The following is a 19692-nucleotide window of genomic DNA, read 5'->3' as shown; positions in this document are numbered from 1 at the left end:
AGGAAACATAAATGATTAAAAGCCTCAAATTCCTTGATTCTGACATTAAAAACCGTCAGAGGAATTTCTACATAAGGAAGAAATTCATACACAGTCTCTCCTCTTTTCAGACTAAGGTAAAAATGAATTTGGTACCTTGTTCATAGCTGAGATGGGCAGCCATCCATTCTGTCTTTGGGCTAAATCCAGGACTGGGAGCACAGCTGCCGCTTTATGTCCTCCTGGATAGTTTTTTACAATTGCCTCTATCCTCTATATCAAAGAAAAAGCACATGTTTTAGTACATCTGGAAGATATTAAATAGTTTATAAATTAATTATACTGTTAACTTAGTCATACCTTATAGTTTTCTGGCGTGAAATCAAATGGAGTATCTGGGTTATTCTCAGGAGTATCTCTGTGCTATATAAAGGGAAAAAATGTTTTCCAGAATTATCAAAACTCCCTCAGAACAGCTTTGTATTATTACTATACTACTACTGATCACTTAATCTCTTCACTTTAATTCCCACATTATATAATCTATCCATGCATCAAAAAGGACTAATTATTAAATACACATTTAATGAATATGATTAACAAAGTATTGTTAACAGAATTCAAAATTTCAGAAAAGTTTTAGAAATCACTCTTTAATAATTAACAGAAGTACTTTAGGACCAAATCCAAAAACTTGATTAGAGAACAGGATTTTCTAGTGTAATTACTAAAAAAAAAAAAAAAAAACCCAATCGCTGGAAGACTTAGAAAATTAAGACACAAAATTTTGAGTATACATGTAAAAGGCATTGTTCCAAAAGAGTGTGTATCAAATTATCAAAAGGACCCACTACTTTAGGAAGGTACAAAAACACCATTCCTTCACCACATAACAAAAACTAGCCAATGGCAAGAAGCTTTATTTCTTCTCCAAAAAGAACAGGCCCTCTTCAAAAACTGACAAGAAATGGCATGTAAACAGGAAATTAAATGAGTCACACTGAGATTAACACTTACATCAATTAATGTTTAGTATGTGTGGCGAACACAGAACTGAATACCTCAATATGTTAAGTCTTAAAGTTCTGCTTTTTCAACGATATAAAATAAGAAAAGAAAATGGAAACTTTGGACATTGATCTCAAGTATGTGGCAAATTCAACACTTTTAGACAAACATGAAAAAATATAAAGCAGGAATCTACACAGTAGTATGGCTAACTCATTTATCAAGATAAAGCCTGGAAATAACTCAGTTTACAAAACTGAACTACCAGCTCTAAATCATCCTAGAAGTCCACTAAATTGCCTTTAAACAACACCAGATGAATCCCTGATAACTGTATCTTATCACAGAAAGGAGATACGTTATCTTATCTTTGAATTGTACAATTAAGTTAGGGAGTTCATGGACCTCCACCTGTAGTTAAACCCTAAAAACGGAAAATACAAAGGAACTACTAATGTATTCACTGTATTTCTAAGATCCAGGAGTTTTAAGCTAGACCATTTTGGGAATCCCCAAATTACAGCATTTTTAAGAACCCAAAGTGAGACTAGAAATCAGTTTAGGGCTCAAAGTAATTTCACCAAAAAATATTCTAAATTCAGGGCTACCCTGGTGTCAATTTAAACTCAAGAGGTTCAACTGGAATCACACATCTTTTGAAATTTAATGAATTCAATTAGCTATATTTGAATCACCACAATGAGACATTGATGTTTAAGATATCTTGGATTGTTAAAACAGTTTTACCCAAATTTCCAAGTCTTTCCATTCTGAAGAAATAGGAATAATTACTTACCACAAATAAGGCTCCTCCAGCTCCATTTTGTACAGCTGTCTTATGTAAATTCCTTATATGTCTCCCCTAAAATTTTAAGAAAATTTAGCAAATCATAAGCCTTAAGAAATTTTTCATGAGTAAATACCTTAAGATCTGTGTCAACTTATATAAGTAAAAGATCTTAGGAGATATGGCTCACTGTGCTATACCCTGCCCATCTCTATTTCGGGAGAAGTATAAGGAAATGGAAATCCAAGGTAAGGTTATTATAATACTTGGTTTTAAGGTAACACACAAGTCCATGAAAGAACCAGGTCCACAACCCGTATCTCCCAATTCATGTACCCTTTTCTACTACACTCTTGTCAGCATGCCATTAAGAGAGCTGATATTCCATTAATTTGTGGCCTTTCACTTTTTTTCTGAATCAAGCTGGATGCCAGCATTCATTTAATGTGGGCTTTCATAAACATGTTTTCATTCTGTACAAATGAGCTGCACACATGAGTCAAGGATAGCCCCCTTTTCAATTCTTTACTGAATTAGTTTAAAAACCCCAGCCATAAAGTTTCAGAAAGCTGCTTATGATGCTATGCACTGACAGTCAGCTGTTTTAGAAGGAATCCATTTGATTTTATTTCTATTTGCCCTATTGCTCCCCACCCCCAACACTCTTACCATCCTCCCTGCCACCACTAAAAGCAATTCAGCCACTATTCAGAAATCCTCTGATTTCTGAGTTCTACTAATCACACAATGGTAGAACACTGGATTAAACCAAGCATGGAACTAGCGAAAGCTGGATTTTTCAGAGAAAGCAAATATAATAGAGAAGTAAAAGCAGTGATACAATCATGTATTTAACTTTTCCCTAGATCCAAATATTTCAGTTGAAGAAGTAAGTTTATGTAAACACTTGCTTAATTAACATGAAAGGATCGAAATACAAAATGTGGCACATACAAAATGGCTAAAATTAACAATCAGGAAACGACAGATGTTGGCGAGGATGCGGAGAAAGAGGAGCCCACTTACACTGTTTGTGGGAATGCAAGCTTGTGCTGCCATTCTGGAAAACCGTATGGAGGTTCCCCAAAAAGTTGAAAATAGAGCTACCCTACGACCCAGCAATCACACTACTGGGTATTTACCCCCAAAATACAAATGTAGTGATCCAAAGGGGTATTTGCACCACAATGTTTATAGCAGCAATGTCCACAGTAGCCAAACTATGGAAAGAACTTAGATGCCCATCAACAGATGAATGTATAAAGATGTAGTGTGTGTGTATATATATACACACATACACACACACACACACACACACACACACACAAAATGGAATACTACTCAGCCATTAAACAAAAATGAAATCTTGAGACTGGCAAGGACGAAGATGGAACTCTACAGAAGATACTACACTAAGTGAAAGTCAATCAGAGAAAGACAATTACCATATGATCTCATTCATATGTGGAATTTAAGAAACAAAACAGAGATCATAAGGGAAGGGAGGGAAAAATAAAACAAGACGAAGTCACAGGGACGCCTGGGTAGCTCAGTGGGTTAAGTCTCTGCCTTTGGCTCAGGTTATGATCTCAGGGTCCTGGGATCGAGCCCCACATTGGGCGCTCTGCTCCGTGAGGAGCCTGCTTCCCCCCCTCTCTCTGCCTGCCTCTTTGCCTACTTGTGATCTCTGTCAAATAAATAAAATCTTAAAAAAAAAAAAAAAAAAAGACAAAATCACAGAGAGAGAGAGACAAACCATATGAGACTCTTAATCATAGGAAATAAACTGAGGGCTGCTGGAGGGGAGAGGGTTGGAGAAATACAGTAACCAGATGATGGACATTAAGGAGGGCACTTGATACAATGAGCACTGGGTATTATTTAAGACTGATGAATAACTGAACTCTACCTCTGGAATGAAAAATACACTATTTGTTAATTATTTGACTTTAAATTTAAAACACTTAAAAAAAAAAAGAATGTGGGACATAGGTAAAAAAAAAAATACAGGGTAAATATCAGTTTTAGGATAACGGGGGCAGGGAAGGGAGAATCTGATCAGTACACAGGGGGCTGCAACTCTGGTTGTTTTGGTTTTCTTTCTTGGGCAGCAAAAGGAACACAGTGATTACATTTTTTGCTTTTTTGCATCTTAAAACACATAAAAACTTAAAAGAAAAAAAAAACACATCAAGGAGATTGTTTATGTTCTTATACTTTTATTCAAATTCTCCCAAACTGCTTCAGGGTCAATCTACGAATTAAATACAAGATTAAACTTATACCCTTGATATGCCTGTCCAGAACATAGACTGAGATAAACATAAAACTAAGGCCATAGTTCCCAAATAATGTTAAAAAAAAAAAACCACCACCACCAGCGTAAAGCTTTGAAAAATTAACTGAAACTAAAATTTAGAATAGTCCCTGCCATCATGTTAGCTGAGATTTTTTTAAATCAAAGAACAATTTTTACTGAGTAACACTAGTTAATTACTTAACTAATTCTGAGAAGAAACAAAAGATTTCATAATAAAAAATTAACTTAAGAGAACAGAAAGCATTCAGTGTCCTCTTTTCCTAACTTCTGAACCCAAATACTTTGTTTACTTTACTGGCTCTTTACCCAAACCCTTCAGGGTAGGTTGTCCTCAGGGCTCAGCCTTGTCCTAGGTTCTTTTCTCCACAGAATTTTTTTGCCCCTTAGAGCTTATTCATTCTCATATGTTTAACTCCATGCTGATGACTCCTGGATCTTTTACATATTTGATGACAAAAAATTAACAGCTTGAAGAGATCATAAACACATAGAAATCAATGAGAAAAATGATTTAATATGAACAAAAAAGTCACAATATAACTGCTAATGAACTAACTAGTAATTTAAAACATGCATGTTATCATCAAGACAGTATGGTAATGGCACAAAAACAGACACACAGATCAATGGAACAGAAGAGAGAACCTAGAAACAGACCCTCAATTCTAGGTCAACTAAGCTTCAAGAAATAAGGGAAGAATATCCAGTGGAAAAAAGAACAGTTTCTTCAATAAATGGGCTGGGAAAATTGGACAACCACATGCAGAAGAATGAAACTGGATCATTCTCTTACACAATACACAAGGATAAACTCAAAATGGATGAAAGACCTAAATGTGAGACAGGAATCAAAATCCTAGAGGCGAACACAGGCAGTAACCTCTTCTACCTTGGCCACAACTTCCTGCAAGACACGTCTCTGAACGCAAGGGAAACAAAAGCAAAAATGAACTACTGGGACTTCATCAAGATAAAAAGCTTCTGCATGGCAAAAGATAGTCAACAAAACTAAAAGGCAACCTACAGAATGGGAGAAAATATTTGCAAATGACATAACAGATAAAGGGCTGGTATCCAAGATCTATAAAGAACTTACCAAACTCAACACCCAAAAAACAAATAACCCAGTCAAGAAATGGGCAGAAGACACGCAGACACTTCTCCAAAGACATATAAATGGCCAAAAAACACATGGAAAAATGCTCCACATCACTCAGCAACAGGGAAATACAAATTAAAACCACAATGAGGTACCACCTCACACCAGTCAGAATGGCTAAAATTAACAAGACAAGGAACAACAAATGTTGGCGAGGATGTGGAGAAAGGGGAACCCTCTTACACTGTTGGCAGTACAGCCACCGTGGAAAACAGTATGAAGGTTCCTCAAGAAGTTAAAAACAGAGCTATCCTACAATCCAGTAATTGCACTACTGGGTATCTACCCCAAAGATACAGATATAGTGCAGAGAAGGGGCACATGCACCGCAATGTCCACAACAGCCAAACTGTGGAAGGAGCCGAGATGCCCTTCAGCAGATGAATGGATAAACATGATGTGGTTTATATATACAATGAAGTATCACTCAGCCATCAGAAAGGATGAATACCTACCATTTACACTGACATGGAGGGAACTGGACTGTATTATACTAAGTGAAACAGGTCAATCAGAGAAAGAATTATCATTATGTGGAATATAAGGAATAGTACAGAGAACATTGGGAGAAGGGAAGGAAAACTGAATGGGAAGAAATCAGAGAGGTAGACAAACCATGAGAGACTCTTGACTCTGGGAAACAAATGGGGGGTTGTGGAAAGCGAGGTGGGTGGGGGGATGGAGTAACTGGGTGATGGGCATTAAGAAGGGCATGTGATGTGATGAGTACTGGGTGGTAATACGCAAATAATGAATCACTGAACATGACATCAAAAACTAATGATGTACCATATGTTGGTTAATTGAATTTAAATTAAAAAAATAAAAAAACATGCATGTTTAAATGAAATAACATTTCCAGTTATCAAACTTGCGCTGATTTTTTTTTTTTTTTTTACAATAACAGTTCTGGTGTATGTACGGAAGTAGGGATGCTTATACATTAGGTAAAAACTGTTATACATTAGGTAAAAACTGCCTTTTAGGAGAGCAAACTGACATGGTGTATGGACAGACTAAAGAAAGTTTCCATCTTTTAACTTATTAATTCTACTTCTAGTCTTTTATCCTAAGTAACAGTATAAAATGATAAAGGTTTATACAGAAATATATTCTCTGTATTGTTACAGCAAAACACAAGCAACAAAAAGCCCAACACAGAAAGGTTTTTGTTATTTATGTATTTGAGAGTGTGAGATCACAAGCAGGCAGGAGGAGCAGAGGGAGGAACAGGCTCCCTGCTGAGCAGGAGTGTGGTGCAGGGCTGGATCCCAGGATGCTGGGATAACAACCTGAGCTGAAGGCAGACCTTTAACTGACTGAGCCATCCAGGAGCCCCCCAACATTGAAAAGTTGTAAATATTAATAGTTCCAACAAAAATCATATTATGTAGTTGCCAAAACTGTATTTTCTAAAAAATAATGACACTGAAAGATGTATTTATGCCACAATCCTAACTAGAAAATATCAGAGTTAAATAAAACAAACAAAAAAGCATAAACTACCATCCTGATTATATTCAATAGAGACACTAATGAAAAGATTGGAAGGCCATAACAATTTAAAGCGCTTATCTCTGTTATTACAATGTTAACAAGATTATAAGGGATTCTTATTTCCATACTGTTTCTTGTATTTTTCTCTATTTTCCATGCTTCCTATGCAGCATGGATTAACGGACAAAAACCTTATTTAAAACAAAACATTCATCAGGGCGCCTGGGTGGCTCTGTCAGTTAAGCACATAACTCAACTTGAGCTCAAGTCATGCCTCAGGGTCCTGCGATAGAGCCCCAGGTGTTACTCCACACTCGGCGGGGAGCCTGCTTCAGGATTCTTTTCCTCTGCCCTTCCACGCAGGCACACATACAATCTCTCTTTCCAATAAATAAAATCTTTAAAAACAATAAAACAAAACATTCATCAAATACAAAATGAAACTTGCCACCTCTACTATTAATCCTTCCAACTTCCCTATGTATTATTCAAATTAAACACCACTAATCTCTTAAGTTAAAATAGCTTCAGTTTTGGGTCAACATTTGACCCCTTCCTCATTAGCTCAGTATCTGTCACGTAACTACTTAAAATGAAAAATACAGGAAAAAAAAAAAAAAGAAAAATACAGAGATAATCTTGAAAACTGGTCTCTGGGGCTAGATGACTATGTATTGGAAAATCTATTTCGAGGCACTCTCTGGCTGACCTTTAATTCTGGATATGCACATGAGTTTAACACACACAAGACACTTCTACCCAAATTATGTGTTTTAAAGGCCAAATCACTGAAAACAGACTACTGATTGAAAACAGAAAAAAACAGCTAAGCCACAGAAAAAAATGCTGGAGTTTCAGATTTAAAAAAAAAATTTGTTTAACATGTGACTTTACAAAAGTCACCTAATTTTTTTAAGCCTCAGTTTCTGTACCTATAAAACGGATGTTTACTTACTGGAGTGCTTTGAGGTTCAAATAATAAAGTTTCTCTGAAAGTACTATAAAACCTATTAAAGCATTATCACATTTGCTTAGCTGATATGAGGATAAAACATTTAATAACTGAAAAATGAAAGATTTAAACAACTGCATTTTAAGAACTAAACAGATTTTTAAATTGCACTTTGTTAGCTGACTCTAACAGTCACTGTCACACTGTCACAAAGAACAGATTAGTGACAGCTTCCTGAATTTCCACATAATTATTTTTATTATCTATAAACACGTAAGACCACCAATTTTTGTGGTGAAAGTATATTATAGATGGTTGAAAAATACTATCTCCTTTCTCATCACTGAAATTAATCTACAAATCTTTTTTCACTTAAATTGGGGGAGGAAAAAATAGTAGTGCTGGCAGACAATTTTCCATAGGTGTGGGTTTCTGCACCTGAGAGGAGGCACTGACAGCTTTCGTTCCAGACTGTCTTTTCAAGGATTTTTGTAGAGGGTATCTCCCTCTCGGGCAAATGTTGGGCAAGTTGTCTCGCAGCTGGGGTTGGGTTCTTCAGTTGTGATGCCAAGCATTCACCCAGGTTGCTCCACGTCACTCCCATGGGATGTGAGGGTAAAGGAGAACTAACTCAAACAAGAAGCATGTGCTACCCTGCATGGCCTGAGTAATAAAGCCCTCTTGTCTCTGATGCAAGAGTCTCAGTCAGCATCCATGATACCAAAGCAGGTTAAATTGTTGGCTGGCAAGTAGGGGTAAAATCCCAGAGCCTTCACAGTTCTTGACAAGAAGATAAAAATCTACAAATATACCAGTCTGCATGTCCCACTAATTTTTCAAAATACAGAAAATGTTCTAAAATGGAGAATGAATATAGACATTTAGGAAAATGTTATAAAATGGAGAATGAGTATAGAGGTTATTACAAAAGAAACCAGTAACAGTGACTGTCTCTGAAGGGGATCAGGGATGTGCAGAGGGAAGGAAATTTACTCTTTAATATATGCAATATATTTAATATAGTCACCATAATATATATCTCTGTACCCCTATTCTTTAATGTATATTTTACACTTACTATGATATATATACCCTTTCATACTGTTGGAATTTTTTGTCATGTGTATTACATTTCAATTTTTTTTTTTAAGATTTAATTTATTTATTTGACAGAAAAGAGAGCGTAAGCAGGGGAAGTGGGAGAGGGAGAAACAGGCTCCCCGCTGAGCAGGGGGCAAGACGTGGGGCTTGATGCCAGGACTCTGGGATCATGACCTGAGCTAAGGCAGATGGTTAACTGACTGAGCCACCCAGGTGCCCCAACATTTCAATTTTTAAAAATTTAGTCCTTTCCCTTTAGTCCTTTCCCTCTCTATCACTACTCCATTTCAGACATTATTCCAGGTTTATGCATTACTCTACAGCTTTCTAGCTGACTCTTCCCTAGTCCAAATCATCTTGCCTAATGTCACCAAACTAAATGTTGAAATACTGTTTTTCTGACAGTGGAAAAGGACAAATACCAAATAGGTCAATTTCATTATTTCTAAAAGCCACATTTTCCACAGTTTAACATCTGGGGAATTGAGATCTATCACTGGTACTTAATATTCCATAAACATACTATTTGCAGAAAGACAATACAGCCAGGTTGTTAAAAGCCCAGCTCCAGAGCCACTTTCCTCATCTATAAAACTGTACTAACAGTACATAGTTCATAGGATTGTTGTAAAGATTAAAAGAGATAATCTATGTAAAGTGCTTAATATGCTGCCCGGCATGTAGTAAGTACTGTATTAGTGTTACCTATCATTATCTATTATTATAGAAGTACTATCTGTCAGTCACTAAGCTTTTTACACTTTATTTAGTTCTCACAACTTTCATGAAAGATAGGTATTATTTCCAGATTTAAATGAGTTATGAAAACTTCTCAAGATCACATAACTAATTATTGGTAGAAGTCACATTAGATCTTAGGGCTAATGCTTACAAGGTTATGGCCTTATTATTAGCTATTTGAAAGGAACTATTTGATGATATCAGAGTTCAGAAGTATAGAGTAGATCTAGGAAATCAAGCAGTTTAATGAAGAAAACCCTGGAATGCATCTATATATAGCGAGACAGATTAGAAATGAAAAGATCTGCCTCCTTCACTGGCTCACCATGTTCCCATTTACAGAGTATGTACATATGCCCTATATTTAAAACAAGCTATTTACTGGGGCGCCTACGTGGCTCAGTCGTTAAACATCTACTTTCAGCTGAGGTCATGATGCCAGCCAGGGTTCGGGGATGAAGTCCTCCACTGGGCTCCCTTCTCCACAGGAAGCCTGCTTCTGCCTCTCCCACTCCCCCTGCTTGTGTTCCCTCTCTAGCTGTGTCTCTCTCTGTCAAATAAATAAAATCTTAAAAAAAAAAAAAAAAAGAAAAAAGCTATTTACTGTGTTTTTTAAAAACTTTTTCAAAAAAACAGTAATTGCCATGCTTCTGTTCCTACAGAAAACCTAATATATACATTAGCATAGCATTTGAGCAACTTAATTTCAATGTCTGAAGCCAGAACTACTTCAAAATAGTAGGAAAAAGGCTCAGATAATTTGTTTATAAAACAATGAACAAGGTAAATAGGGTAAACTGATAAATACTGGCCCTCGTTGTTTCTCAACTGGCATGTTATTCGTATCAAGTTAGCACATGGCCATTTTCAAAGCTGCCCTGTTTTTTCACATCTTTAAGAGCTTCACCTATTTTACACTCCTCATGACATCCACATCAGACACTTGCAATAAAGGAATAAGTAAGATATGAAAAATCTGAATTAACATCTTTACACTACTTAATAAGCCATTTGAATTTAGTTTCACCTTGGAATTGAAGAGGCATTCCAGGACCAATTTAGTGGTGCTGAACTGGAAATAAACAATTTGGCTGGGCTGGACTGATTTGAAGAGTAAGTGGAGTTTTCCCCCCTTAAAGTCTACTCTTTTCACCAAACTAGAGTCTAGTTTCTCACTAGACTCTAAAGTATCCATACATCAATGAATTCCATTTGAATTCAGTGAACTTCAATGAAAATTCAAGTAACTTTTTTTAAGCAGACAAGAATAATTTGACATACAGCACAGAATTAATAGTGGACTTCAATTCCATCTTACTCTTTTTTGAGAGTGTTTCAGAAAGAAAGGAAATTTACAACAGGCAAATAATGGCAGTTTTCTTTGAATTCAACTTGAATGGCTGTGTTATGTACTTCAAGATACCTTTTTTTTTCCAGACCCCTCAAAAATCTTCAGTTAGTTGTTGTTATTTCCATTTTACTTTTAAATAAACTTGGGCTTAGAAACAGTAACCTGACCTATACCACACATTTAGTGACAGAGAGGACGTCTGAGCCCAGGCCTTTCGTATGTAAGTCATCTGCTCCATCAGCCCTTCTCTTTTCAATCATCATCTGTGTAACAAATACTACTAGATCAAAATGACAAAAATTTATTAATTTTGCATTCTTCCACCCACCCCCAAGAACAGAATCTTTCAAAGGCCCTACATTTGTTTTTTTAGTTTCTTCTGTTGCTCAAACATTGACAGTATCCACTCTGCTCACCTTTCAGTTCTATCAGTTATTTGCACTATAAATGGCCATATTCAGCCAGACAAACCTCATAAAGGATAAGGAAGCTGCAAAAACAAAACTGACAGAGTCAGTAACCTAATTAGTCAGAAAGACAGGACTAAGGTCCAGCAATTGAAAATCGGTGTTTTCCTTTATAAGCAACCGTTTCAGGCAAGGAATATACCTTCCACACTGCCCCCAAACACTTACAGATTAAATCTGTAATATATGTGTGCACCTGCAGAGGGGTCACAACTCACTAGTGAAACATGAGGTAAAGGGAAAGTGATACTGGCTCCCTCTCTACTTTCTTGCCATTGTTCACCAATTACCTACTTGCCTATTACCTACAGCCTCGCCCACTGCCAACTCAAGCAAAACCCATTTCCTTCAGCTGTCTAAAGACAAGCAGAAAAAACAAAAAGCTCCCCCAAGAGTCTTTCTGTATACACTTAGAGTAAGTACTTGTACATTTTAAATAAGTTTTCAGTGCATTTTAGTTTAATGAAGTAGATGATGTCTGGGCTAATAGGAACAGTGATACCTATTTCAAGGATAGTGATAAATACAAGTGCTTACTCTACATCAGATACTATGCTATGAACTTCATAAATACTGTAACTCATTTACTCCTCCCAGCAATTGTACCACATAGGTATTATCATCAACTCACTTTAGAGATGTAGCAACTAAGGCTCAAAGAACAAAGGAAAAAAATTTTCCTAGATGGCAGTGCTAAATAAATGAAAAGCCAAACATAGATTTGCCTTACTTGAACCTTAACTTTGCCTTAACCACTAAAATTGTTTTGTTATATTTTCAAATATACGTTGGGAGGGCTCTTAAAATGTCTTCCAAATAAAGTTCCATCAATAATTTAACTAAAAATGTTAATTCAGATTAAAGAAATCTAAGTGATTTTTCTAGCACTGTAAGAGAATTAACAAGCAAAATTTGGCCAAATCACGTAACAGAAAAGTTACGTAAAAAGCCCAGGTTTTACAGGAGCATTACAGATTAAGATGACTGCAACAATATTGTCTATCCTGACCACAAATTAAACAAAGCACTCTTTATATATGTAAACTCCAATGTGGATACAAACAATACTCACATATTCTAAGGATAGGAATACTTCATAGACATGAAACATCCAAACATCATTTCAGTCAGCAGACCTAGGTTCATTCTCATCTTCATCTCATCTCATCAATTACAGTACTGTAACCTTGGGCAAGTCACTCTACCTCTCTGTACCTAGGTTTGCTCACCTATAAAATCAAAGCAGTATCTATTTTAAACTGTTAGAGATTAAATGAGATAAAGTATTTAGCATAGTATCAGCAAAAGTACTTCTGTACTGGTCACTATCATTATTATTATTGTTATTGGAACTTTAACTGAACGCTAACTCCAGTCGCCCATTATCTTTTCTTCTTGTGCTCCTAAAATGAAGGCAGTAGGCTTCAACACTCACAAAAACAAATGTGACCCTAAATAATTACAAGTTGATTTTAAGAGTGAACATTCATTTTCAAGTTCAAGTGATTTTAAAGCTTTTAACTTAGGAGCGCCTGAGTGGCTCAATAGTTAAGTGTCTGCCTTTGGCTCAGGTCACCTGGGATCAAGCCCTGCATCAAGCTCCCAGCTCAGCGAGAAGCCTGCTTCTCCCACTCCCACTGCCGGTGCTTGTGTTCCCTCCCTCCCTCTCACTCTGTCAAATGAGTGAATTAAATCTTAAAAACAAAACAAACAAACAAAAAAACCTTTTAACTTAAAGAATTAACTGGTAAAGCTTAAGCACAGTTTTTTTTAACTTGAAAATCAAATAAATACAAACAAATGCTGTATAAATGTAAACTGTTTTGTTTTCTAGTCCTAAGGACTAATACTCAAATAAACATGTATTATTTAAAATTTAATAAACCTATGACCAGGAGGAGCTCAGTATGTGTATTTTTAAAGTATCACTGGAGATTCTTTTGATCAAGTTTGGGAATTACTGCTTTAGGGTATATGGTATCTATATCATAGCATGCAGGTGACAGATTTTGGTCTTCAAAACCTAAAGATGCCAAGAACAAGAAATGCTAGGAGATCTTTTCCAATCCAGAATCTTGGGAAGTACTGAAGAATATTAAGGAGTATTTAGTGAGTGATAATGAAGAACTTCCTTCTCCGTATTTCAAAATAGCAAGGATATGTACTATATATTGCTATAAATGTAGCTATCTGAACATTATCTTTTCCAAACTGTGTAGTTTTTTTCATGGTACTATCATGATATTCCCTTAGGAACAAAACTGTACCCATCATGAGTTAACCTACTCCTCTTATCCCCTGTGCTCTCTTCCTTAAGTACAGTGAAATCACTTCCCTTGTCTCTGCTCACAGTGACAAACCCTTGTACTATTATAGCACCTATTAAATTTAAATCTTCACCATACATAATCAATTTCCTTCAGTAAACTTGAACGACTTAGAAAGTGGTTAAAAGGAAAACAAACAAACAAATGGGACTTGTAAACAAACCCAGTTCAAGTTCCTACTACTGTGTAATTTGGGGCATATTTATCTGGGAATCTTAAACTGTCTCATCTACAAAATGGGTAACATCCAGGAAAGTATCCTACATATAAGGCACTTTCCCTCTCTAACAACAAGGCAAAGTAAAAGTGTTTAAACATGTTAAGTCTTTAGTGCTTGTTGAATTAAAAAAAAAAAAAAAAAATCCCTACAGCTAGCTATGCTTCCTGACCTGACTCAAAGGTGAGTAGGTCAAGGTTTCTCAATGGAAAACCATATTGACACGGTCAATGAACCTATAATTTATCACCCAAAGTACTGGGCTGATATTAAACAATATCCAAAGAGAAGGGAAATTCAGCTTTTTATGTTTGAAATGGAGACTAAGTTCATATGTCCAATATAAAGATCTGATTTATGTGTAGCAGTGGCCTGCTGAACCTCACCAAATAAATTAAAAATTTGCTCATTTTCTCTTTCCCCTTAAGTATTTAAGGCCATGGCAGGTGGAGTAATGCTGCTCAAAAATACCACTTCCTAATCCTGGGGAACTGTAAACATATTAATATGCATAGCAAAAGAGAACTAAGGTTGCAGATGGAATTAAGATTGCTAATCAGCTGACCTTAAAATAGGGAGATTTCTATTCTGTATTATCAGGGTGGGTTCAAGGCAATCAGAGTGCCTTTTAAATCCGGAAGAGGGAGCAAAAGAAAGGATAGGTCACAAATGAAGAAAGCAAAGTCAGTGCAGTGAGAGCTTAACCTGCCCTTGCTGGCTTTGAAGATGGAAGAAAGGAGCCCTGAGCCAACAAATAAGGGCAGCTTTTTTCTAGAAGCTGGAAAAGCCGAGAAAACAGATTGTCCCCTACAGTATTCCAGTAGCTCTGCCAACACCTTGATTTTAGCCCAGTGGGACCCATGTCAAACTTTTAACCTACAGAATCATAAGACAAATACCTGTTATGTCACCAAGTTTGTGGTAATTTGTAAGAGTAACAACAGAAAACTAAAATAAATGCTTTAAAAAAAAAGCAAAAAACAAAACTCCTTTAGAGTCCTTGAGCCAAAATGGAGATACACTGGGACACTGCAAAATCAGGTTTAAGAACCTCTAACGGAATGAAAAAACACTTCATTCTACAAAACTTAACATTTAGAAAGAAAAATGCCACCACAGGAAGTTCCACTTGTAGAGTAGGGGAGTAGATATTACCAGGCCAAACCGCTAACAACTATAAACTCTGGACAAACTATTTTTTTTAGAAAATCAAAAACCCAAAACACTTTCTGAAGGCACTGGAGGACAACCAAATGCTGACAGACACAGAAGGGGAGTCTATACTTAGATAAAGCCAATGAAGGTTTTTTTTTGTTTTATACTTTACATCTCTTAGCCTGAAGGCAGACCCCTGTGAGTCCTGCACTTTGCAGCTAAAACCTCAAGAGAAAACCTGTAGCCTTAATGGCTTGAAAAACCACAGGACAGTTTGGGACAACCACAAGCATGGGAAAGTGGGAAATCCAAAAATAGGAAGAGCCAGAGTAGCCCCAAATTCTGTGGCTGACCCCAAACCATGCACACACATGTGGCCAACTCCAAGCAGCCCAGCTAAAAGAAGTGAACCAATATTTGAGATTCTGTTCAGAAGGGAGCTGGGTTATAGTTTGAGTTCAATTGAGTCAAGAGCCCACCACAACAACAAAAAAACACTAACAGAGGAATTAACAAAATCTAGAGTTTCTATGACATACCGTTCACAATGTCCAGGATACAATCCAAAATTACTCAACATAAAACAACAACAAAACAGCCCATTTTCAAGGAAAAAAGACAATCAATGGAGATTACTAAAGAACAATTTCAAAACTGCTAAACCCATGCTTAAGGACATCAAAAAAAAAGTATCTCCAAAGAACAAAAAAATGAAACAGCAACTACAAAGAAGAACCCAAATTCTGAAGCTGAAAATACAATGTTTGAAAATGCCACAACTCCTTCACTCCTATTGAACTAAGCAGTGGCTTGGGAATGAGGCAGTGATGAGCTGCAAAGTGAGGTCAATATTACAGAAAGCCATGGAAAATTACTGAGCAAGAGAAAAAGCCTATTCTGAGTATCTAAATGCTCCATAATTCACTTTTTAGGCAATTCTTGATAATCACTAAATAAGGTATTACTGTACTTTACAGAAAAGAAAAATGAGACTCCAAGAGATTAAGAAATATGGTTCCAGGTCATGCAACTGTTGTCTTGTAGGCACTTTTAAACAGTACTACGTTATGGTTATTTTTAAAGCAATGATAAACTGAAGTCTGTAGCTAAAGAACTTGGTAGTTAGTTAATACAACAGAAATTATAACAAAATAAGCGATTTCTCTGAAAATGCAAATTGTTTCCTTAATGGTTTTCTCTATAAGGAAAGGAACTTTATTAGTGGGACCTCTTACACTTTTCCTGATTTTTGCTAGGTCATTCTGATATTCTATTTGAAAAAGGGGAGAAGGGCTGGTTATATAAGTTATAGAACATCCTCACAATGGCATGCCACATAGCATTAAAAATGACATTACAGAAATGCTAACTGTTGAGGAAAGCAGACCAAAAATGTTTTGTGAGGGGCGCCTGGGTGGCTCAGTCAGTTAAACGTGGGCCTTCCGCTCAGGTCATGATTCCAGAGCCCGTATTGGGCTCCCTGTTCAGCAGGGAGCCTGTTTCTCTCTCTCCCTCTGCCTGCCACTGTGCTTACTTGTGATCTCTCTCTGTGTCAAATAAATAAATAAAATTCTTTTAAAAAAAGTTTTGTGAGAAAGAGGCTACAAAACAATGTGAACAATACCGTCCAATTTTAAAAAAAAAAAAAAAAAAAAAAAAGATCTGTAAGGCCTGTTAATTGGAAACACAAAAATGTTAACATTTTGGTAATTTTTTCTTTTCAGCTTATTCTGTTTGCTATTCCTAATATTGTGTTTTTCCTATAATGCATTACTTGTGTAATAAAATTAAACTTCTAAATCAAACCATCATGCTGTACACCTTAAACTTCAGAGATCTGCCTTGTTGTTCAATAAGAAAAAAAATGAACAACAAAAACTTACTTATTCATCAGTTCTGCATATTTACTGGGTACATACTACATATCAGGTAATATTTGTACAAAGAAAAAAAAACAGCTGCAGAAACTAACATAAAGACTTGACTGAAATTTTCTTCCACTACCTGAAAATATTCTTTTCTATTGTTTAAACTGCTTTTCGATATATACCTCTAATAACCCTCTGCCTCAAAAACTGAAGAAGTTAAAATCTATCTGTACTCTGATTTTTATCCTTTCTACTAGTAGATAAGGTCTTATTCTCATCACCTCTCACCTGAGTTTCCAAGAGTCTCATCTATTTAGTCTCCCAGCCTCTGGCTCTGATGAAATGTTATTCCCTCACTCCCACACTCCCACCCAGCCATCTAATCAATATGGAGAAACCTGACCCTGTCCCTCTGCTCCTTTAAAAATCCTTCACTGGCTCAGCACTGCCTCTAAGATAATGCCAAATTCTTCCGCAAGGCAGGCAAGGAGCTCCAACATCTGGGCCCTGCCCACCTCTCTTAATTCATCTCTGGATTTATCTTACTACCAACAGTGGAGTCCACCAACACTGCTTGAGGCTTCTTATATGCACCAAGCTTTTCCCTGCCAACTATCAATAGCCTTTTCTTCTGTTGTCCTTTCCACCTATTATATTCTCTCCCATATATGTAACCTTATCACCAATTAGTATAGCCTCCAGGAAAAATCTTGCACACTTTCAAACCAAACTGACCTTATACGTAACTCTTTAACACTGTACTCTTACACTGTATATTTACCTCAAAGTTTCTTTTACATGAGACTATCAACTCCATAAGAACAGGGATTGTCTAAATCTGTTTATCTGTAATATGGAGAAATAACAGCACCAACCTCATAAATGAGATTTAGAATGTAAACATTTAACACTGTGCTTGGCCACGGAATGTATTCACCAAATGTTACCTATCGTTATTAGGTAACCCAGCCACGCATTAGGACCTCAAATGTTTATTGAAAGACTAAACTCCGCAAATTGGAATATTCCTCTCATTTTACGACCAAGAAAACTAAGTGAGAGATATCACAGCCCAACGTCACAAATCAAGAAAAGGCAGCGAAACCACCAGCCAAATTCAGGTCTAACTCTATAAAGCCCTGAACTATATATACTACTATGCATTCTCTCCTTGTCTTCTAAGAACTGACTCAACCTTTCTATTTTACTGCTGGGGGGAAAGGGGGGCTTCTTTCCAGTAAATGCTGTTATAATCGTCGTTAATAGAGTGACCATTTCTAAGTTAACTTGAATGAGTGTTTCGACCTGAGATTCAATCTCCTTACCTAAAATAAGGACATGTACTTGGACCTCAGAAGCCCATTCAAGCTCTTAAAATCCTTCTGGATGCAGTATTTGTGGGGGTGTTCAGAGTTAATATGATACGATTATTTATCGAACTTTTCCGATACGCAGAATACGATCTTCACTAAATCAAACCCCTTTCGCCTAAGGAAATGCTCTCCAAGCTTTCAATCACGCAAGCCGGAGCCAACAATTTTAGGGTCCTCTCCAGTGCGCTGCAACCTGACTGCAACAAGGTCATCAGGCTTGATCCGCAAGGTGCCTCCTCGGTGGGCGCGGGGGGGGCGGGGGGGGCGGTGTTTAGAAACCTATCTGGCCAACGCAGGCCAGGCCTATGTTCTGCGCTAGGGCGAAACGGCAACAAACTGACCACCGGGCGGCCCCTCCTTCTTCCTCTCCTTGACCACATTAGGCGTTAACTTCCCAAACCTGTGGGGGAGGCCACGCACCCGCCGCAGCTACGTCTGCGACCCTCCCTCGGATCTCCTCGCTCGCAGTGAAGCTGTGGCGGCCTCCCTGGGAAAGGGCGAAGGCCGCAGTGTCCTTGCCACCGCCTGCAGGCCGTCCAGGGCCCAGCGCTCTCGTTGCCCACCACAAAAAGAGACATCGAGAAAGATGAAAGGGCGGCGGCAGTGCCGGGGCTCATTCCGAACCTCCTTACCCACTGGGCCGTGAGACCAGCCGCCTTGGCCCGGAGCGCCGCGGAGAAGAACATGGCGGACCAAACCGTTGGCCTTTCCCTGCGCCACCAGGCGAGGAATCCCGAGCGAGCTTTGGGACGCACGGCGTGCGCGCTCCCGACCCCAGGCCTAGGGAGTCCGGGGCGGCGCGCCGCTCCCTAGGATGGGGCGGCGGGGGCGCGCGGAGGCTCGCGGGGGCTGCTGGGGCCCAATGGGCGGAGACTTCCTCAGCTGGGGCGGGGCGAAGGCCAGCGAGGTCCGTAAAAGGCTGGGTCGCACAGGCTGTAGCTGGGGTCTCAACCTTGAAAGGAAGAGACAGTGAGCTGTTCCTTGGGCTTTTAGGGAATGTAACGCCGATCTGGATTTATGAGGTGAGCTTCCCCCCCTGGAGAGCCTTTTGGGGATTTAACCACCTACCTTTTTTTTTAATCGTGGTTACTTAAAAAAAAAAATTCCGTTGTAACCTCTTGTAAATCATGTATTACAAGTTATATGAAGTTATATGAAGATGTAGAAGAGTGTCACCGAGTGAGGTAGACACTAAATGCCTTGTTTCCCATTCTTTTGCTTTAGAGATGTGTGCTGACATATTTAGGGGCGAAATAATGTATCTGGAATTTGCTTCAGAATAATGGAAATGAAACAAGATTGGCCATGATTAATGACTGTCGAAGATGCGGTAGTTCTAATGACTATTTTCAGTACTTTTGTACATGTTAGAAATTTTCCATAATAAAGC

General features: G+C 37.7%; 1 protein-coding gene across 1 annotated transcript in view; it reads right to left on the bottom strand.

The window, feature by feature from the left end:
* The window catches only part of NDUFV2 (NADH:ubiquinone oxidoreductase core subunit V2), a 33424-nt gene extending 14381 nt beyond the window's left edge, over window positions 1-19043 (bottom strand). The window contains exons 1-4 of the mRNA XM_032875751.1: window positions 18935-19043; window positions 1784-1849; window positions 340-402; window positions 136-252 (exon numbers count right to left, since the gene is read on the bottom strand). Of these exons, the coding sequence (XP_032731642.1) occupies window positions 136-252; window positions 340-402; window positions 1784-1849; window positions 18935-18988 (300 nt within the window). The 5' untranslated portion in view covers window positions 18989-19043. The remainder of the gene's footprint in view (window positions 1-135; window positions 253-339; window positions 403-1783; window positions 1850-18934) is intronic.
* Window positions 19044-19692: the final 649 nt, after the last annotated feature.

Source organism: Lontra canadensis, unplaced genomic scaffold (assembly GCF_010015895.1).
Source record: "Lontra canadensis isolate GAN:19392208 unplaced genomic scaffold, GSC_riverotter_1.0 scaffold57, whole genome shotgun sequence".
Classification (NCBI taxonomy): Eukaryota; Metazoa; Chordata; class Mammalia; order Carnivora; family Mustelidae; genus Lontra; species Lontra canadensis.
The sequence above is the reverse complement of the archived record's forward strand: the minus strand, read 5'-3'. Positions and strand labels throughout refer to the sequence as shown.